Raw genomic sequence first — 23671 nt, forward strand, 5'->3', positions numbered from 1 at the left:
TATTTGGGAAGTTAAAATTCCCCGATTATAAGACATTCTGATTTACTAGCCCACTATTTCTCTGTACCACTGTTCATTGTACTCATTAGACCTATAACACACTCCCTCTTATTTTTGCTTTCGTAGTGCTTGTGTCACACCAAACTGACTCAACAATGCACTGTCCATCTATATCAACTGGATGCACTTCTTTTGATTTTATGTTTTTCTTAATTAACAGCATAACCCCTCCTTCTTTCCTATCCTTTTTGTACACATTGTACTCCCACAATTCCAATTCTACATTCCTAATATCTGTGTGACACCACATCTCTGATATCCCAACAATATCTGCCTTTTATGTCGTGACCAACACTTCAAATTCATCAAATTTATTTGCTATACTTCTAGCATTGGTATACATGCACCTATTCTTATTCTTAGTTACCCTAACACATCCCATATACCCACCTGTTTTACAATGACTACTATCAGTCCCTGAAACCCCCATCTGTTTGTTCTGACATGAGATGCATGTCAGAACAAACAGATGGGGGTTTCATCATACTCATTTGAGTCATTAGGCCTATAACACACTCCTACTCTTACCAGATGGGGTTAAAAATAATGAATCAAGATTGGCTTAAAAAAAAAAAGAGAATTACTTTACAAAACTGTATCTTACCTGACCTGAGATGGCACAAAGTCTGTAATACTTTCAGGTAACTTTCCTACGCCAACAGAAGGAACACCTTGGGGCTGATGTGGCCAATATAAAAATATTAAGAAAAATATTAACACCACTTGAAAAGCAATTACAATTCATAAAACTTTAGTGTAGATACAATCAATTCATACTAGTGTTCTGAGCAATGAATAAATAATTTTTTCAGGCTGTTAATAGAATGAGGTTGAAACAGCAGATATTTGCTACTTCCTTAGTTCCAGATTATAGGATGATCTGGCACTAAGGAAGTGGTTCATTTTAAATGGATGATCTCCACTTAAAATGATCAGCTTTGCTTAGTAATAGTGCACAATTTTTACAATATAAATATGAGTCATTAAATACAAAGTTATTCATGTGCAGCTCAAATGTTCATTGATGTTTTGTGGCACTCATTATCTACAATGAACTCACAAATATTGCAGAAAATTATTTAAAATGCCTGACAATTTTTGTGAAGTATTTAAAACTTTCTTGCTATATATACTCTCATCATAATAGGACAACATTAAGTAAGAAGAAAATAGCACTTAAGCAGGGGTGGACTCCAATGGGCTGCTACTAGGCAACAAGTGCTGCTGAGGTCAATAGCATTTTTATAAAATGCCACAGCTGCAAAAAAAAAAGGGGGGGGGGAGAGCAATATTGTTGGGTATCACAGTGGCTAACTACAGCCAGTACACCGCTGCCCTTAATGAGACAAAGGAATTCTATAATTGTCAGGTTACAGACAGACAGAACAGCTAAAATGGAAGTACTGCTTACCCAAGCAAGATAGTCTGCATGCATGAGAAGTAAGCTCAACATCTAGATTCATCGTATTAATTCCTATAGCCAGCGAGTTGTTAATTATTGGAATACGATAAGACCAAAGGTTTGGGAAATTCAAAGTTCAACTGGATTGCCTGTGACTGTACTTTTGGGAATCGGTATTCAAAGATCTGATTTATATGTTTTTCTTCCTGATGAAAGATTCTTGATCTGTGTGATTAAAGTAAATGGGCAAATAAATGGGTAAAAGTTTTTCTATTTTTCGGTGATTCTGTATAAGCTTTGCTTCCTTGTCTCATTTTGCCTTTGCTAACTACTAATTTGGAAAGTTGGAGAAACCCTCCGGAGTCACATTACAATCAACACTATTTGCCTTTACTAATATAGAACAATACTGTTGATAATTTACTATCTTTTACAAAATGCACAGTATATCATGTTATCATAGTTTAACACAGTCAAATACTCACAATTTTTTTTTTTTTTTTTTTTTTTTTTTGTATTGCATTGGAGAAAATAAAGAAAATGATAGTCTTACATCACTAATTTTTGGGTGTTTGTTATTCGCTTCCCCTCCAGGATCAGAACTGTCTTTCTCTGACTTTACTACTTTCTTACTGCTTCTTTTCTGATATTCTTTCAGCTAAATTAACAAAAAAAAAAAGGTTAATTTATAATCAGAATACCAAAAATGTATACAGCTTAAATATAATTACTCATTCTTTAAGGGGAAAAAAAAAAAAAAACTATTTACACAATACATAAAAAAGTGCACATTGAGCATCACTTTTCAAAGAAATCTAATTCTCAATTTTTGAAGTAAAATAAAATATTCACTGAAATTAAGGTAAAAGAATTAAAGGATACAATGTGCACAATTATTATAATAAAAATATAAACCAAATATTATTTTTGGTTACTGATCCTATTATATTATTCAGCAAAGGAGCCAAAAAGGTCTTCCTGCCATTCTCCAAAAACTGTGCATCTTTCAAAATGACTGTTGATTTACTTCATATCTGACTGGCAAAACTGGAGAACTGTTCCCATTTAAGTATTTCTATAACAGCTCTCTTTCTCTTCACTTTTCATATTAAACTGTTTCTAGATTGAATCCTTGTTTTCTCTTATTTTCATACTCACGTGAATCTTATTACCATTCCATGTTTCAACATGGAGCTGGGGGAGAGATCAAACTCTCACTACATTACTACTAGATGGCGAAATGGCATGACATGTGTCTTGGTAGTTTCTCCAAACAGTGATAATCAAAGTTTTTATTTCTAAATAAGTCAGTCACTCTTTTTCTCTCAATTCAGCAACATTTTGTATGGATTTTTTTAAAAAATATTCATTTTGAAGTGATTTTTCTATTATACAATTTAGTTTTATTGTCAACTAATCACCAATCATGCTATATCCATAGAGAATATTTCCAAAGTACTAAAAGGTTATTAGTAGACCTTTGCTTCAGTGGCTTTCAACTAGGGTTCTGCAATAAATCATTGAATAAATAAATAAAATTTCAAAACATTTCAAATGTCCCTTAAAGTATCATGGGAATATTTATTTTGCAATTTTTGTCTTCAGGACATGAAAAATTTTTTTTTTTTTTTTTTTTTTCATGGAAGAACACAAAATAAGGGTTAAGAACCACTGGTTTATTTTTTTGCAGATAATCAGTGGTGAGCTGTGAATATTTTAACAATGGGCTCGCTTTTTGATCTGTCACGGAAGTGATGTGTTTCCCACCAGAGGCGCTTCCCACGCTCCCACTACTAGTAGTGTAATTAGTGCTTGTGACGCATTTTTCGTGACTGACCGGTATGATATCTGGAGTCAGGAGCAGTTCGGGGGAGGGTGCACAGATGAGCCTGTTACCCCCTTAACCATGCAAATAAGTGTATGTGTATAAGGTATACTAAAAAAAAAAAAAAAACGTAAAAATCTTGTCGTCATGCCTCCCTTTACAATGATACCTCAATATGATAGTGTCTGGAGTTCTTTTTAAAATTTTTGAATAGCATGACGTCACAATCATACTTCTTGAAGTTACTACTGCAGTAAGTATGATTGCAACAATAAAAATATTTGTCATATGACAGTAACAATACAAATATTTGTCAATTTCTTTTTTCGTTTCCAATTTTCATTACATTCCATTGTTAGGTTCCCCTAACAGCTGTGTATGTTGCTTCAACTACAAGATCGGTACTTCAATTGATGCTGTTTTCCAGAGATATTTAGATATGTTGCAATCACAAGTATAAATCTCTTACTTTAGTTATCATAAATCCATTGTATCTTGTCTTCCAGAAATTATGAAAATTTCCGAATGTTCAATAAAATATTTACATTACAAAAGCTCTTTTATTTCGTAATCTATATACCTAAAAGAAATGCGAAGGATGTTTCACATAAACCATCACCGCACCTGTTCTGCACATGCGCAACTTTTTTATTCGTCGTTTTTTTTTAACTTGGAAAATATAATGGATACATTTTTTTATGATAGAATTTTAATATTGTGAATGAAAAATAACACGAAATATTTCCCATATCACAAATAATATAAAAACTATTACAAAACATTTCACAATATTTTTTCACAAATATTACATAAAAAATTATTACAAAAATATTCAAGAAAAATTTATTCTAAAAATTGCCATATACAATTTACTTCTTTATTAATATTTGTTGTCGATCTGCTTTGATCAATAGCTGAGCAATGATTTGACGTAACGATCCAGATCAAATTGAAGCAATGGTTTTTCCATTTAGATGTATGGCCATCAATTTGCAACATGTTTAATTGTCAACATTATTTATTCATTCATTCACTCAATATTAATCATTACGCTGAAAGCTCACTCAGCTTCAGCACTGCTAATCGCAATTGTTTCAAAGATATTTCGGGCTTTTTTAATTGAAAAGGAAATTTCGCGCGATTTTAAAGATAAACTGTCTTCGACAAAATCTCTAAAATCATTAATTTTTATTTCATATTTTATCAGAAAACTTAAATTTCTTATTCGGTTTTCACCCTCTTGCCACCGAGACAAAAGTTCTTTCACATTCCACAATTTCGAGTAACATATATTTAAAATTTCTTTCGATGGTATCGTTATTTTCTTTATTTAATTTTAAATCAGCCAGTTGCATTGATAACTTATCCTTTAAGGATAAAACAATAAATTAATTAACATATCACGAGGGAATTTTTTTTACTTTCGATTTTAATTCCTTCAACTTCAACATGCTCTCAATTTTAGCTTCATAATTTCCTTCAGAATTTCTCAAATTAGCAATAGCATTGATATTTGAATAATTTGATCCTTGAGGTTGTCACAGACATTCTCTCAGATATGCCAGACAAGCTGTACTTGCTACCTGGGAGTCTAAAACGCTGATGGAACTGATATTCTTGTGACACTCAAGTAACTGGAACCAATTTCGGCGAAGTCCGGCCGGTCTGTGACAGCCAAATCCTCTGCTTGCACCTTCACTATGGTGAGACTGTTAGTAATCCTGGGTATAACCTCCATCCACAAGTACATGGTGGGTGACCACCCAGGTGTGAACCAACGTAAGCAGGGGTCGAGGTGTGGCACCCACACCACATGGAGGAATGCCGCCCCTCTATGTTACCAGGCAGTACTAGGTGGTAGATGACTCTCATCAGCCGGTGCAATACCACCACTTTGCTTATTGGAGGCTTGAAGTGGTGGAACCCATGTTTAGACTCTACAGCTAAGTTCCGGTCAACCCTTCCCTATCTCTTCCATCATGCAGTATGATTGATGGCTTTTGAGGTTATGATGAACATCGTGGCAAGATCCAATATTCCTTACATTTCGAGGGTACAGCTCTAAAACGGTGTTCGCAGGCCGGCCGCTACACCGGACCAAACCTATTGGTAACTCTCTAGGAGGCTTCCGGATCAGCTAGTGTATAATCTTGCTAACTCTACTCTGCCAGATAGTGACTGGAGGGAGTGCGAGTAGTGTGTATGCGGGGAGCATTGTCGAGACCACGTTATGTCAAGGATCTGGGTATATTCTTACCATGTGTACTCCAAATCCAAAAATCTCATTACTTCATACAGCATGTCCTACCCACTTTTTCTTACTATTGAATACACAATGAATTGTCAAACTAATAGAGCAAGCTTATCTGCGAAAAGATCTAAACCTCCCAAGCACTTCCTAATTCATTTCACAAATATACGTGGTCTCAATTCTAATCTCAACGATGTCCATTTCCACTTACAGTCTGCCAAACCCCATGTACTTTTTCTGACAGAATCTCAGTTATCAGTTGATTCAACAAATGCTCATCTCAGATGCCCAAATTATTCGATGTATGATTCCTTTCGTCTCAAAGATGGTACTAGTGCATATGTCCGTTCTGATATTCCCTGTCAGAGACTTGGCAATTTGGAATCTCCTCTCTTTGATCTTCTCTGGCTTAAAATCTCTCTACCTCATTGTGTCAAATTCATCTGTTGTCTCTACCGTTCTCCCAACTCCACTAATCACTTGGAGCTCTTTGACTTCCTCTCTTTGCAACTTGACTTTCTCCAGTCCAACTTTCCTAACAGTGAGGTAATTTTCCTTGGTGATTTTAATGTTCACAACTCCAGCTGGCTTCCGTTTTCTAGTCACACCGACCCAGCTGGTCGTGATGCTGAGGCTTTTGCAATTACTAATGACCTTGCACAGATTGTTCATTTACCTACAAGAATACAGGACAATCCTAATCATACAGCTAATACGCTTGATATTTTTCTCACAAACAACCACTCTAAGTACACGGTCGAAGTGAGAGGATTCTTGCAGAAATGGAATCCTTTTTCCCACACTCCACTTTAAAATCTCATCCTTTATCTAAACCTTGGTTTTCCAATAAATGTGCTAAGGCTGTTCAAGAGAAGAATGTTGCATATCATAATTGGCTTGTTTCTAATTCTCCAGTTTCATTTTCTGCGTACACAAAGTTCGCAACAACTGTAAAGCAGTTATTAATCAATGAAAACTAGAGTTTCAACAGGCTAAGAGTAGAAAACTTGCTTCTTGCCTTAATGGTAGCTGAGCATTGTGGTCTCTTGCCAAAGCTATTGGCCACAACCTTTGCCCATCTCTGCTCCCACCTCTGTCCAAACAAGATGGTTCTGTGTCACTTCAGCCAAGGATAAAGCTGACCTGCTAGCATCCCATTTTTCTTTCAACTCCTGCATTAATGATCTTGGTAAAACACCTCCCACTATTCCCAACACGCTCCATTCAATGGCCACTGTGGTCTTCCTTCAAAATGATGTCAGAAGGATTTTGACGAATCTTGATGCTAAGAAAGATCCAGGTCCCGATGGTATTTCTCCATTTGTTCTCAAAACCTGTGCTCCTGAACTTATTCCTATTCTTCGCAGCCTTTTTTCACTTTCTTATTCCAAAGGTGTTTTTCCTTCTGCTTGGAAATTTGCTCATATCCAGCCAGTTCCTAAAAAGGGTTACAAATCCCTCCCATTCAATTATCGTCCCATTGCAATTACTTCTACTCTTTCTAAAGTAATGGAGAAATCAATTAACCACCAAATTTTAGACTACCTAGAAACCTTCCGTCCGATCAACAATCGCCAGTATGGATTCCGTCAGTGTCGATCCACTGGTGAAATTCTGGCTTATGTTACCAATTTATGGACTAATTCAATGGAAAGGTTCGGTGAAACACAAGTAGTTGCTCTTGACATCTCTAAGGCTTTCGGTCATGTTTGGCATAAAGGTCTTCTAAAGAAGCTTCCATCTTATGGTTTGCCAACTGTTTTAGTAATTGGTTATCCAGTTTTCTCTCTGATCGCTCACTGAGGGTGATTGTAGATGGCTCTCTGTCTTCTAACTTCTCCACTAATGCCGGTGTCCCCCAAGGTTCAGTTCTTTCCCCCACTCTTTTCCTCTTGTATATTAATGACCTTCTTCCATTGACTGGAAATCCTGTCCATAGTTTTGTTGATGATAGCACATTGCATTCCACTTTCCATTTTGAGAAACCTTGTCCTGCTCAATCAGCTTCAACTTCTCGAAAAACTGCTACCAATTCCTTAATGCCGATCTTCAGGTAATTCTCCAGTGCGGCAAAGACAACTTAGTTGATTTCAACCCTTCTAAAACTCAGTCTTGTCTTATATCTTGCAAAAAGGATTCTTCTGCTCCTATGCTTATCTTTAGTGACACTCCGATTTCTAGGCAAAATGATATATCTCTTTTGGAGATTACCCTTACTTCTAATCTCTCTTGGCACAAGCACAATACAAATAATGCTTCCTCTGCATCTAAAAAACTTGGTTTTCTCTTTCGCTCTCGGAGTTACTTTTATTCCAAACATCTGCTCACTCTGTATAAATCGCAAATCCGCCCTGCCATGGAATATTGTTCCCACATCTGGGGTGGTGTCCCCAAAACCTCTCTAGGGCTTCTCGATTCCATTCAGAAGAGGGCAGTTAGGTTAATTAATGATTCATCTTTAACAAAGTCTCTCCACTCGCTGTCTCATAGACGTACTGTTTCTGCTGCCTGCCTTTTCTACAGATACTTCCATAGGCACTGTTCATCTGAATTGGCTTCTATAATTGCTGTTCTCTCATTCAAAACAGTCCGAACATGTCCCGCCACCAGACAACATCCATTTACTGTCCAACTCCAAACTCACAGAACCAACTTTTCATCTTCCTCGTTTATTCATTCAACTGCCGTTTTCTGGAACAACATTCCATCTAATACGCGAGAGGTATTAGAACTACAGGTTCTAATACCTCTCATGTTTGGGGTTTACATAAAAAAAAAAAATTAACTTATCTGCTTTTACCATAGTGATTCTGTAAAGCTTTGAAAGGTAAGAGAGCCCCTGAAGGATGTCTATCATTACTGCTAAATTGTTAAGAAATTCAAAATTTAAAAGTCCAGTTAATAACCCTGGATTATTTAACTTCTGATTCAGAAAATTTGCACAAAGCGGGATAATTCCTCCAACCCACAATTGCCGTCCACAAGCTACATCGTTCCACATCAAGTTCTTTAGCAATAGTTCATCAAGTTCTTTAAGAGTAGGAGACCGGCGGAATTACTTAACAAGTACAGGTCACTGTTGAAAAAAAACAGTGAATTAGGGTTGAATTTGAAAGTGTCTGCAATTCTAGCCAGACACGATAGGAGGGAGTATATGATGAGAGCGCTGTCGATCAATTCGGCCCTGGAAAGATTGTGCATCAAGGGATAGAATTTTTTTCAGCCTGGTCTGTACTTGTTAACAGGAGAGACTACTTCTACAGGGATGGGATACACTTAAATAGAAAGGATGCAAGAATGTTTGCTGATGCTTTCCAGGCAGTGTTAGGTGGGTAGGAAAACTGCTAGATGGGGGGATACAAGGACTAATAGATTAACAGTAGCCACTGGCAGAGGTGAAACTGATTCTTGCACTGCTTCTATTGGAATGAGCAGCAGCCTGGAAAATAAGATGCAGGATATTTCAGAGACTGCTGGGAATCATTGCGATACAAGTAAACACATGGGTTGCGTTAGGGTAGCTAAGAAAAAGAACAGGTGCATGTACACTTGCGTGTACACCAATGCTAGGAGTTTAGTAAATAAATTTGATGAATTTGAGGTATTGCTCAAAACATCAAAGGCAGATATTGTTGGGATTTCAGAAACTTTGTGTCACACAGATATAGGGAATGCAGAACTGGAATTTGGGGAGTACAACGTCTACAGAAAGGATAGACAGGATAGGAAGGGAGGAGGGGTTATGCTATTAGTTAAGAAACACATAAAATCCAAGGAAGTGAAGCCAGTCGACATCGCTGGACAGTGCAGTGTCGAGTCAGTTTGGTGTGACATAAGCATTGGGAGATCAAAATTGAGAGTAGGAGTGTGCTATAGACCGAATGACTCTGAGTATAATAAGAAACTGAACAGGGAAATAGAGTGGGCCAGTAAATCACAGAGTCTTATAATGGGGGATTTTAATTTCCCAGATATTGACTGGAATTTGGGGGCTGGTCACTCACACACTAGCAACGCTTTTGTGGATTTATTGGATGATTGTTTTCTACATCTGCATGTTCCGGAGGCAACTAGAGGGAGTAATACTCTTGATTTGATTATCAGTAGTGATTCTTCATGCATTAAGAATCTGCAGATAAATGAACCACTAGGTGGCAGTGATCACAGTGTGATGAAGTGGGATTTACTCAAAGAGGTAACTACCACCTCTACTCAAAGAGGTAACTACCAACTAAATGAATATTTTGCATCGACATTCACACATGAGGAGTTATTCAGCGAGGGGAATGCCAGAGGTGTATTCAACTCTAGCAGTAAGCTACAGAATCTTGAAATAACTGGGAGTAAAGTGGAGGAGAAACTGTTGAAGATAAACACAAGAAAGGCACCCGGGGTGGATGGGATCTATCCAGTTATATTAAAGGAGGCAGCAAAGGAAGTAAGCAAACCTTTAGCCATAATTATGAGAGCTTCCTTGGACTCAGGGGAGGTACCCATAGACTGGAAATGTGCAAATGTGACCCCAATTCACAAAGGAGGATCAAAGGCTGACACAAGTAATTATAGACCTGTGAGCTTAACTTCTGTTCCAGGAAAATTAATGGAGGCACTGGTTAAAGAAGCACTGCAGGATCATTTAGACAAGACTTCAGTTATAGCTCAGACACAGCATGGTTTTGTTAAGGGGAAGTCTTGCCTGACCAACTTGATTGGATACTATGATGCAGTCACAAAAGAACTGGATGCAGGGAATAACTTTGATATTATATACTTGGATCTTAGAAAGGCTTTTGATACTGTTGCACATGGAAGACTGCTACACAAATTGGAGCAGTGTGACATTGGAGGCAAATTGCTGCTATGGATAAAGGGGTGGTTGAGGCGGAGAAGACAGAGAGTGGTAATCAATGGACACTGCTCATCGTGGACTGATGTTATTAGTGGAGTCCCTCAGGGCTCAGTGTTGGGTCCATTATTGTTTTCTGTATTTATAAATGATATTGATGATGGTATATCGGGCTTAATGTCCAAGTTTGCAGACGATACAAAGGTTGGCAGGGTTGTCAAGGACACTACTGACACTATGCTGCTGCAACAGGATCTGGAAAGGTTGAGCAGATGGGCTGAGAGGTGGCAAATGAAGTTTAACATTGATAAATGTAAAGTACTACACATGGGAAACAGCAACCCCAGGGCAATGTATCAACTCTGTGGTACTACACTGACAGTGGTAGAGAATGAAAGGGACTTGGGGGTGGTTGTGCAGGCAGATATGAAGTTCTCTGAGCAGTGCAGACGGGCTGCAAGACTAGCTCATGGAGTATTGTCAATGATATACAGGAATTTTTCCAGCAGGGATAAGGAGGTGATTATTCCATTGTATAAGGCGATGGTCAGGCCACACCTAGAGTACTGTATACAGGTCTGGAGGCCTCATTTCAAGAAGGATGTAGAGCTGCTGGAACGAGTACAGAGAAGGGCAACAAGATTAGTGAATGGAACAAAGGGGTGCTCTTACGAAGAAAGGCTTAAGTTTTGCAAATTACAGTGTCTGGAGACTAGGCACCAGCGAGGTGATCTGATAGAGGTGTATAAAGCCTTGAATGGTTTAAGCATGCTCAATGCTGATGGGATTCTTCCTCTAGCTCAGAAAAATCACCTGAGAGGGCATAAATTCAAATTGAGGAAAGACAGATGTAGGATAGACGTGCGGAAATTTGCCTTTAGCCAGCGGGTGGTTGGTTGGTGGAACAGACTTCGATCCCTTGTGGTGGAGGTTGATAGCCTAAATAAGTTTAAGGCTCAGCTGGACAGGTATTTTGAACGAACAGAGGGGTGAAGTGGAAGTGGGTTTTTTTTTTTTTTTTTTTGGCTGATGCTGCATAAGCTTGCTTTCTTGCATCAAATGCCTCTACTAATGCTAATGCCATTACCGGTAAAGGAAAGGGTTATTGTTTTCGTAAAGGAGACCACGATGGACTGAAACAGTATTTAAATTCTATACAGTGGGACCAAATGATGATGTTACCAACAGCAAATTCAAAATGGGAAGCATTCAAAGAACTTATCTTGGAAGCTACTAGGCTTTACATACCAACTAAGAAATACAGTTCAAGGTTTAGGCCTAAATGGATGTCAGATGAACTAATGAGACATGTGGCAGAGAAGAAAAATGCATGGGATACATACAAATTAATACGTGACACAGAAGCCTGTGATAGATACAAGTTGATCTGTAACCAAGTTACAAAGGAGGTTAGGCAGGTGAAGGCAGATTACGAGAAATCTTTGGCAAGAGATGCAAAGAAAAACAGCAAAGAGTTCTTACTTATGTAAACTCTAGAAGGAAGGGGACGAATCTGATTGGTCCACTTGATATCGATGGGTCAACTGTTGATAATCCTGCTCAGGTAGCTAACAAACTAAATGAATATTTTGCATCAACATTCACACATGAGGAGTTATTCAGCGAGGGGAATGCCAGAGGTGTATTCGACTCTGGCAGTAAGCTAGAGAATCTTGTAATAACTGAGAGTAAAGTGGAGGAAAAATTGTTGAAGATAAACACAAGAAAGGCACCTGGGGTGGATGGGATCTATTCAGTTATATTAAAGGAGGCAGCAAAGGAAGAAAGCAAACCCTTAGCCATAATTATGAGAGCTTCCTTGGATTCATGGGTGGTACCCATGGACTGGAGATGTGCAAATGTGACCCCAATTCACAAAGGAGGATCAAAGGCTGACACAATTAATTATAGACCTGTGAGTTTAACTTCTGTTCCCAGAAAATTAATGGAGGCACTGGTTAAAGAAGCACTGCAGGATCATCTAGAGAAAATTTCAGTTATAGCTCGGACACAGCGGTTTTGTTAAGGGGAAGTCTTCCCTGACAAATTTGATTGGATACTATGATGCAGTCACAAAAGAACTGGATGCAGGGAATAACTTTGATATTATATACTTGGATCTTAGAAAGGCTTTTGATACTGTTGCACATGGAAGACTGCTGCAACAGTCTTCCATGTGCAACAGTATCAAAAGCCTTTCTAAGATACTGTTGCACATGGAAGACTGCTGCACAAATTGAAGCAGTGTGGCATTAGAGGCAAATTGCTGCTATAGATAAAGGGGTGGTTGAGGGGGAGAAGACAGAGTGGTAATCAATGGACACTGCTCATCGTGGACTAATGTTATTAGTGGAGTCCCTCAGGGTTCAGTATTGGGTCCATTATTGTTTTCTGTATTTATAAATGATACTAATGATGGTATATCAAGCTTAATGTCCAAATTTGCAGACGATACGAAGGTTGGCAGGGTTGTCAAGGACACTACTGACACTATGCTGCAGCAACAGGATCTGGAAAGGTTGAGCAGATGGGCTGAGAGGTGGCAAATGAAGTTTAACATTGACAAATGTAAAGTACTACACATGGGAAACAGCAACCCCAGAGCAACGTATCAACTCTGTGGTACTACACTGACAGTGGTAGAGAATGAAAGGGACCTCGGGGTGGTGGTGCAGGCAGATATGAAGTTCTCTGAGCAGTGCAGATGGGCTGCAAGAGTAGCTCATGGTGTATTGTCAATGATATATAGGAATTTTGCTAGCAGGGATAAGGAGGTGATTATTCCCTTGTATAAGGCAATGGTCAGGCCACACGTAGAGTACTGTATACAGGCCTGGAGGCCTCATTTCAAGAAGGATGTAGAGCTGCTGGAACGAGTACAGAGAAAGGCAACAAGATTAGTGATTGGAACAAGGGGGTGCTCTTACGAAGAAAGGCTTAAGTTTTGCAAATTACAGTATCTGGAGACTAGGCACCAGCGAGGTGATCTGATAGAGGTTTATAAAGCCTTGAATGGTTTGAGCATGCTCAATGCTGATGGGATTCTTCCTCTTGCTCAGAATAATCACCTGAGAGGGCATAAATCCAAAGTTGAGGAAAGATAGATGTAGGATAGACGTGCGGAAATTTGCCTTTAGCCAGCGGGTGGTTGGTTGGTGGAACAGACTTCCATCCCTTGTCGTGGAAGTTGATAGCCTAAATAAGTTTAAGGCTCAGCTGGACAGGTATTTCGAACGAACAGAGAGGTGAAGTGGAAATTTTTTATTTATTTTTTTTTTTTTAGCTGATGCTGCATAAGCTTGCTTTCTTGCATCAAATGCCTCTACTAATGCTAATGAAATCATCCTTAATTCATGCAAGTTTTTTGGAGATTGGTGATAGTTTTTTTTTTTTTTTTTAATTATTGCCTGTATGCCATTATATTTTATAACATTTAAAAAATGTTCTAAGAAAACGCTCGACAAAGTTTCAAAATGTTTCGTACATTTCATCTCCATAAAGTTTATATAATATCTTAGTTGCCTCAATCCCCCGCTCTACTTTGCTGCTGTCACTAGTTCTTTGAATACAGTGCAAAATGTCGGATCACACGGATATTGAGCTACTATGACCATGTAAACACAGACAAGAGAAATTTACTGGAAGGCGTGGATCACTCACTTCTCTGAAAAACATATGTTTGTTTGTTGGAGTAAAGGGGAACCACAACACAGGTTGACTAGAGACTATAATCCGTGTCGAGAATCTTCTTAATCCTCTGACTGGCTATGGAAAGCATATTGACTAGCGTGACTTCTCGGTATGTGACTGCATAGGTTTTACGGATGCCACTAAAATTGTGAAATGGTAATCCCTTTCACCCTTAACTCGCGCTTTCTAATTACCTAAAGGCCAGAGGTGAGAACAATTCATACACAACTGTCTCTTCTAATCCGTTCGTTACATGGAAATTTTCTTCGTTCAACGGAAACTATTTAAATGTAATTACAAAGGGGAATCAAAAAAATTCGCTGTAAAGAAGTTCGTTAAACAGAGGTCTAACTTTCATTATATCAAAAATGAAGCAATATTAAAATACATAACCAATCGTTTGTGCATTAAAATGCTGGGAATAGGGGCCCTGCTCGCCCCCACAGTAGTTTCGGCTCTGGATATTCAATAATTGCTCATTTAGAATTTCATTTGTAAAATAAATGATCTTCTCAACAATGGGCTCGCAAATTTTCAAAAAAAATAACAATGGGCTCTCGTGAGCCCACTATAGCTCACTACTGCAGATAATCCTATAAAAGATATATAGGTTGATTGACATTTGTTGTTAGTCATGATTAAAAGAAACCAACAAGAGAAATACAAACATGCAATTTCATTACCATTGTACCACTAATAAAATACGTGCAAATTTCAACATTTGAAAAAATCATTGCACCCTGGTGGAAAAACTTTCCTATGGTAACATACGAAGTGTGGTAATTAAATAACAAAACTGCATGCACGGCCACTACCCACCAAGCACTGCTACCTGTGAAACAAAGGCATAGCAGTTGACTGATGAACCCTTCCTTAGTTGTCTGTAAAGTCAGGTTCCAACATGCTCATTTGCTTTGCAGTAAGCCAAGTTTTCATTACCCTGCGTTTTGCAGTTTTCTGGAAAAATGTCAGATGAAAGAATCAAACAACGAATCAATCTCAAATTCTTAACAAAACTAAAAAAAAAAAAAAAAAAAAAAAACACTACCTGAAAGTTATGAGTTATGTCAAGTTTATGGGTAAGATACAATGTCAAGAGCTTGTGTGTTGTTTGAAATGCATCTTCCACATTCTCTCTTCCTTCTTATAAACTTTTAAGAAGGAAGAGAGAATGTGGAAGATGATGAATGATAGGCTATCTGATATCCTTGAAAACTGATGAAAATTACTGTTATTTAAGCATTAGAATAGTTACATCAGAACTCAATATGGACAAAGACACAGTCAGACAAATTTTAACTGAAAATTTAGGCATGAGAAAAGTATGTACCAAGATGGCCAAAAAGTTTGAATGAAGATCAAAGAATGAGAAGACTCCAAGTTTGTGAATATGGTTTGAAAAAAAAAAAAAATTTAAGATCCACACTTTCTAAGTACTATAATTACTTGCAATGGAAGTTGGCTGTTCCAATATTACCCAGAATCTAAAAGACAGTTAATGCAATGGAAGACAAACCAATCTGTCAGACCAAAAAAAGCAAGAATGTCAAAATCAGAATTGAAAACCATGCTTCTTGTTTTTTTCAATATTAAAGGAATTATTATGGTTAAATACATCCCACCAAATCAGACTGTTAATCAAACATACTACATTGAAGTTCTGACAAGACAGCATGAAAAAATTTGAAGACACCTGAATTGTGGAAGGATCAGCGAATGCTGCATCAAGACAAAGCTCCAGCACACAATTCACTCTCTGTTCACCAGTTTCTGGCCAAAAAAAAACAAATCCCTGTGTGCAAACATGCACCCTACTTGATTTACTCCCTTTGACTTTTTTCTCATTCCTAAATTTAAAAGTGTACTTAAGGGAACAAATTTATTTCATTAAAAACATTCATAAAAAATACAACCAAACTGTTAAAAGAACTTACAAAAGATTACTTCCAGAAATGTTCCTGAGTTTGGATGAAATGTATGGAACAGTGTGAGCAAGTAGAGGCAATTATTTTTTAGGGGATAACTTGTAAGGTTCAAAATATTTCATTATATTTATTTTATTGCAACAGTCATTATTTAATAGCCACACCTTGCATAAACAATAATTGGCAATATAGTAGCTCTCCTTTATAAGCACAAAATTAACTTATCAAAAACTTGATAAGGTAATTTTGTTGGAAACTTTTATTCTATTTTATATATACATAAAATAATTCTTGTTTGTATTGATATGGTAAAATTTATACTATATATAATATTATAATAACACTATTATACCACAAATTCTTAACGAATAGGTTTTATTAAACTCATATATATAATAAAAGCTCAATACTACACTAATATGTTAGCAGGTGACATTTCAGGATTCTTGCCAAATTATCTTCAGAAAATAAATCACTTCGGAGGAAGAGGCCATCTTACTTCATGCACTGTATACAAACAACCAAAAGGACATTTGTATTACATATGGAAACTATGTAACCTTCTTTCCCAATCATATTGTTCATATATTTTTCACGTAATCAACTATTTTTTTTAATTACTGGTCCAAAGCAAATTATTTTCACTTAAAGTAAAATCAGGATTTGTGATACTATAACTAACAGCATCAACTTAGTTCCCCTGCTAACGTATCCAGTAACTTTTGCTTTTATGCCCACCTGACCATCAAATCATTTCATATGTAATTTTATTACATAGATATAATTTTATATTTTACTGTATAAGTTTAGAATAATAGATATATGTTTGTAAAAAAAAAAAAAAAAAAAAATTTGCAAAACAGGCCTTGAGCTTCGGGTTGCATATCATACAATTTTCTAGCGACAACTGACTAACTGATTTAAATAAATTTATTGAAATAAATTATATATACATAAAATACTGAAACAGAGGTAAAATATAAAATAAAATAAGTGTTAAAATACACAGTAGCTTTCGGAGACGAAGTGACTCTCCATCAGCTTAGTTGGTGAATGGTGTACTCCAGTATATATTGTTGGTTTACAACAGCAAAAGTCAGCTGAGCATGATCATGCATCGCCAGTCTGGTGTCAGTAGAACAGAATTATATATATGTGATGAACGCCAGCACTCACTGTACTGCAAAACAATACATACCATAATGGGGGTGCAAGGGCACTCCCCTAGTGCGATTCATGGTACTTACTGCTAGCTATGTGCAGTGCCTCAAGCCATGAGCACTGGTGGTAATCACAAATTTATTTCTACTGCCTACATCCTCTATTATCTGGGCATATTGGAACATCTTGTTAGGATTTTGCATCTCCATCATATACGATGTGTGCAACTTCCGGGGAGGAAATTACAGTCTTATTTCTAAGGTGAAAACAGCTGTTCCTCCTCTCATACAGAGTGGTTCCGTATACAGTATTACGTGTCTGGATTGTGGGGGGGGGGGGGTGTTATGTAGGTGATTCTAGCAGAAGATTGAAAGATCGGGTTTCTGAACATAAGGTGGCTCTTCGAACTTCTAATTTTAAACACTCCGCAGTCGCCAAGCATTACTGGGTTGAGAAGCACAATGTTGATTGCCAACGAGATATTGAAATATCATCAACACAAGGAGGGTTAGGTTGCACAACAAATTTGTGAGCCTGAAGCTTACATATACCTAGAACCTGAGGTGGATAACCGCAATTTTAAAGCTCCACCCTAATTTTGGAATTCTCCAATTGCCTGTCAAGCACAGGAGAATAAAGTGCAAGCAGTGCTGCGCATATGACCAAGGGCACACACAGACCCACAATTAGTAAACTGAACTGCACACATTGGTTTCCTAAAAACAGAAGTTACAAAATGCAAACCTCCACGTTGGTCTAAAACACCCAAAAAAGGAAGAGTATTATCAACCTCTAGTTCAATCATAAACTGAATGACAGGGAATTCAGATATTGCAGCAGTTGAGATTCTGATCCCTGAGGCAATGGCAAAGTATCCTCAACATAATGACACCAGAGAGTGAGAGGAACAGGTAATTTCAAGAAAATGTGACTCAAGTTCTTCATGGCGATATTCTCCATCATATATTATGTATGCAACTTCCGGGGAAGAAATTAGTCTATTATTTCTAAGGTGAAAGCACTTGTTCCTCCTCTCCTACGGAGTGGTTCCATATAACAAATTATGTGTCTGGATTGTGGGGGGGGGGGGGTTATGTAGGAGAGTCTGGCAGAAGATTGAAAGATCGAGTTTCTGCACATGAGGTGGCTCTTCGAACCTCTAATTTTGAACGGTCCGCAGGTGCCAAGCATTATTGGGTTGAGCAGCACAATCTTGATCCCCGATGGGATATTGAAATTGTTGACTATTCATGTGATTACCACCAGTGCTCATGGCTTGAGGCACTGCACATAGCTAGCAGTACCATGAATCGCACTAGGGGAGTGCACTTGCACCCATTACGGTATGTATTGTTTTGCAGTGCAATGAGTGCACTGCAAATCACATATACATCATCACATATACATAATTCTGCTCTACCAACACCAGACTGGTGATGCATGATCATGCTCAGCTGACTTTTGCTGTTGCAAACCACAATATATACTGGAGTACACCATTCACCAAATAAGCTGATGAAGAGGCACTTTGTCTCGAAAGCTACTGTGTATTTTAACGCTTTTATCATATTGTATTTTGGCACTTATTTTATCTGTTTTAGTATTTTATGAATATATTTATTTATTTCAATAAATTTATTTTAACTCAATTAGTTGGCCGTCACTAGAAAATTGTATGGGGGGAAAAAAAAAAAAAACAGTATGAATTAACAATATATATCATAAACGTATTTGAATTTCCAAAAGAAAACTGAAATCTATTTCTTTAATTCCTAAACGCAAAGTATTCTGCCTGCATTTAGCTGTTGCAGGAGAGGATGAAATGTAGCTGATGTTCCAACCAGTTGACACACAGTTAATAGTAGAGCTGGCACACAAAGCATTTTTACAGAAACATGAAGTCAAAACGATACTTTCCAAATTCAAAATCGCAGCTATACTTTTCCACTTCATAAATAACACCACACTGTGTGGTTTTTATGTTTGTAAACTAATAGCTGTTTTTGGCACATTTTTTTTACACTATTTCAGGAATAGTTATTTATTTATTTTTTTTTTGTGTACCATTTGTTCACAAATCACTTAAGTTGAATCATTAATTGTATTATTGAATGTATTGGGTTAGTAATAGCAATTTCCATTAGTGCAAGAAAGCCACAGGCTTTTGCAGCACTGTCAAAAAAAAAAAAAAAAAAAAACACACACACAAAGTAGATGAAGAAATACAAATTATATGCTTCTCTCCTCATACAGATAACTATCCAGTTGACCTTTGAATTTGTTCAAACTGTCAGCCGCAACTACCTGTGAGGGCAACTTGTTCCACCAATTTTAGCGACACGCTGGTTAAAAAAAACTTCCTACAATCTAAACTAAATATCAACCCCTGTAATTTGAATTTACAGCCCCTAGTAGATCTGGAATTCTTTATAACAGTTAAAATTCCAGTATTCATTTTACTAATCCCCCTCAGTGCCTTATTTACCTCAATCAAATCACCTCTGAGGAGCCTGGTTGCCAGGCTCTTGTAGACCACATAATCTGAGTGCACTGCAAATTGAGCTGGTCATCTTTGAACCCTTTCAAGAAGCTCAGTCTTTTTTTAGAGGAGGTCTCCATAGTTGAACACACTATTCCAAATGTGGTCTTACAACTGCCTTACACCAGCGTTTCCCAAACTTTTTTAGTCACGGAACATTTTTCATCTCACAGTATATTTACAGAACAAGTTTAGTGGGAGCCAAAGAACTGTTTACTAATATTTTATTACATATGGCACACTATGCATCAGGAGCATCTTATTTCCAACACGTGTAAAGCCGAAATTCAAATAACTGTCATCATACTTTTGTTTTGGTCTTTTATTAGTTGATTCTTGTTTTTTCACTTCGGATTTTTGGGGAACAAAAGGCTGCGATTGTTTATCCTCACTTGGAAGTGAGGCAATATTGTGTTCATTTTCATCGGCCACAGTTGCACTACTAGAAGTACTTGCTTCTCGTTTTAAAGTTCCTTTTTTCAGCTACAAATTTGTGTTCATTTATTTTAATAATAATATTTCAAAATATTGATACAAGGAAGTGAGTTTAGTAAATAGAACTAATCTTGTAATTGCAAAGACAGTCCTTACCGCACCACCAGCACTGTGTAAACATGCAAGAACATGTCAGCGGAAGGCTACTTTGTTTCATCCACCCGAACGATGCATGATATTGGTTCGCTTCCCCCCTCTCCCTCAACCAGTGTACTCCAGGCTAAGTTGCATACGAATGACATATTAGATCACTACATTGCTAATTTTTCGTAGACGAAATGGGAAGGTTTTTTTTTTTTTTTGGCTGATGCTTGCTTTCTTGCATCATATGCCTCTACTAATGCTAATACTTTTCTATGCAAAGCCTGCCAAAATAGTGTTCTGCAGTTTATTTGATTATTAGTCAATGCCAGTACAGTATATTAATAACCAAAAAAATAATGTTAGAAATTACAATGATACAAAAGTGGTGTATGCAATTTATTATTATTATTTTTAATTAGGATTTTTCACGGAACACTTGTTCACATCTCATGGAACACAGTTTGGGAAATGCTGCCTTATACGATGGCATTACAGATAAATAACGGGCTCCACATTTGATAAATCATCGATAGGACACCGTGGGCTATCCTGACTGCCTGTTTATGCTATTCAGAAAACTTCTAATCTGCCTGTATCATAACTCCCAGATCCTTTTCTTCCTCTATTGTTTTTAATTCAACTCCATCAAGTGTATAATTTATTTTGGGGTTGCTCTTCCCCAAATGTTAGGCCTTGCATTTTGCTGCACTGAGACTTAGCTGCCACTTTTCTGACCATTACTGAAGCCTGTTGAAGTCATTCTGAAGGTGTGCTGCTTGGCACTGATCATTAACGACTCTACCAATCTTTACATCATCTGCAAATTTCAACATCACACCTTCTATTCCTCTGTCGATGTCATTTATGAAAATGAGAAACAATAGTGATCCAAGAACCAATCCTTGAGGGGCCCATTCCTGATGTTAATCAAGAGTGGGGCCCTACCAATCTGAAGAATATCCATTAATCACAACTCTCTGCCTTCTTCCCTGCAGCCACTCAGAAATCCATCTTATAACCTTTCCAGTAATCTCAACTTGTTCAAGCTTATACAATAACCTCTCATGGGGGACTGAGACAAACGCTTGGCTAAAATCCAAATAAACTATGTTGAAATTGTTCCCTACACCCAGCTCGTGAATAACTGTCAAAATAGCCTACTAAGTTAGTTAAACATGATTTTCCCTTAACAAAACCATGTTGTGTGTCCTTCAGAATGCCATATTTATCTAAATGTCCCTGGGTTGCACTCTTAATCATTGCAACTAAGATTTTTCCTACCACTAAAGTCAGACTAACCAGACTATAATTACCAACTTCACTCTTAGAACTGCCTTTATGTACTGGTGATACATTGGTACTTCTCCAATCCAAAGGAATTCCCCCCCCCCTGAGGCCAAAGATGCCTTCATAATTAACCTCAATGGTTCAATACATTTTTTGTGGTCTCCCAAAACTATCGGCTATATGGCATCAATAGTTAGGAGTAAATGCTGGGAATTTGTGAACTAAATCTTCACATGTTGGCAACACTGACTCAGTCATTTGTTTCCTGACCTTAAGAGCTCCATGCAGCAGGGTTGCATCAGAGAAAAACACCGCTCCATACAGTGTTTTTCTTACATGCAAACCTTAACGCAACTGTTTGAACAATCCAAGCTTATATTTCCAGAAGTTATGTAGTCCTCAAGCAAAGGCAAAGTATTATAGAATTGATAAAAGATGTGTATTGGTCATATTTTGGAGTGAAACTCTGACCAAGATAAATAAGCTCTACATAAAGTTTGCGAACCTGTGTTGAAGAACTGATGATTGTGGAAAAATGATAAAAAGAAGTCGCAATTCCCATGATTTGGTGGGAGCCTACAAACCACTATGATGACTGTTACTTTTGCTTAGTTAATATAGAGGGATAATGTAAAAAGTAAGAAGAGCATTGCGTATCCTAATATTCCATCTGCCATTAGACCAGTCCCACATGGAGATAACCTGCCAATTCCATGCCCTCCACTAATATTGGAGAATGTAGCAGCAGAGTGCCAAAAGTTATGAAGATGAAACTGAAGTCTACATGCCTGGACACATTGAGCCCAGCCCTCAATTGTTTTCACAGCACAAAGACAATGATCTGGTAAGGGATTTAAATTTACCAAAAGAATCTGCAGAACTCGTTTGTTCTAGAAATCTTCTAGCATGTGTTTTTCTCATGGTACAGACACAGAGAATGGTTCCCTACTTTCCGACAACGATTCTATAGTTTTCTGCAATAATATAAATGACTTAATGAACTATTCAGGAAACAGTTCCGATCCTCCACAGTGGAGACTTTTTATGATTACTTGAGACATATCAAAAGGAGCCTCAAAGGTGTGTTGCCCACAAAGAAAATAAATATGGGACAATTCCATTAGCTCACTCTATACATTAAAGAAACGTATGAGAACTTGAAGATGTTCAGAAATATTAAGTATGAAGGACATGATTGGTTGGTCTGTGCTGACTTTAAAGTGATAGGCATGTTACTTGGAGAACAATCTGGCTACACAAAAATGCCTCGTTTTTTTTTTTATGTAAGTGGGACAGTCGGACAAGGAGTAAACACTGGGATGTCAAGGTCTGGTCAGAGAAGGGCAGTTTGTTGCTTGGATAAGAACATAGTTCATAAACCACTGGTAGACCTCAAAACTTCTCTCCTTCCACCCATGCATGTCAAACTGGGTTTGATAAAACAGTTTAGGAAAGCTTTACCTCAGAAAGGTCCCTGCTTCAACTACCTTTATACTAAATTCCCATCAATTACCCAAAAGAAACTAAAACAAGGTGTTTTCGTTGGATCTCATTCTCAAACCGATGAGGGACCGAGATTTTAAGGGAACTATGAATAAAAAGAGAAAGACAGGCATGGATTAGCTTCAGGTCTGTTGTTGAGAACTTTTTAGGAAACAAAAAAGATCCAGACTACAATAATATAGTTGAAAATATGTTGACAAATTTCAAGAAGCTGAGCTGCAACATGAGTGTCAAGGTATATATTTTACATTCCCACACAGACTACTTTCCAGAAACTCTATATAAGAAGTTTTAGTGAAGAACAGGGTGAGAGGTTTCACCAGGACATTTAAGACAAGGAGATGAGGTATCAAGGGTAATGGAATGTCAACATGAGGGCTGATTATTGCAGGATGCTGTAAGAGGGGTTGTAAAGTAGTAGGATCTATAAGAAAATCAAAGAAACAAAAATTTGACTCGTCGTAGATCAATTTTTAAAATAGGAGGCAAGTGTTTAGTGGACTTTTTACCACACTGCCCTTTTTAGTGTTTTCAACATGTATTTAAATATAATATATCTGGTAAAAGTAGCATTTTGTTATAATTTCGGTGCACAAATTCTGC

At 37.4% G+C, this 23671-nt stretch overlaps 1 protein-coding gene across 1 annotated transcript in view; it reads right to left on the reverse strand.

The window, feature by feature from the left end:
* The window catches only part of LOC150087336 (golgin subfamily A member 2-like), a 436198-nt gene that overhangs the window by 380794 nt on the left and 31733 nt on the right, over positions 1 to 23671 (reverse strand). The window contains exons 2-3 of the mRNA XM_090371141.1: positions 2016 to 2120; positions 665 to 738 (exon numbers count right to left, since the gene is read on the reverse strand). Of these exons, the coding sequence (XP_090227267.1) occupies positions 665 to 738; positions 2016 to 2120 (179 nt within the window). The remainder of the gene's footprint in view (positions 1 to 664; positions 739 to 2015; positions 2121 to 23671) is intronic.

The sequence above is a fragment of the Mastigoproctus giganteus genome, chromosome 4, assembly GCF_048544385.1.
Source record: "Mastigoproctus giganteus isolate SK-2022 chromosome 4, ASM4854438v1, whole genome shotgun sequence".
NCBI classification, from domain to species: Eukaryota; Metazoa; Arthropoda; class Arachnida; order Uropygi; family Thelyphonidae; genus Mastigoproctus; species Mastigoproctus giganteus.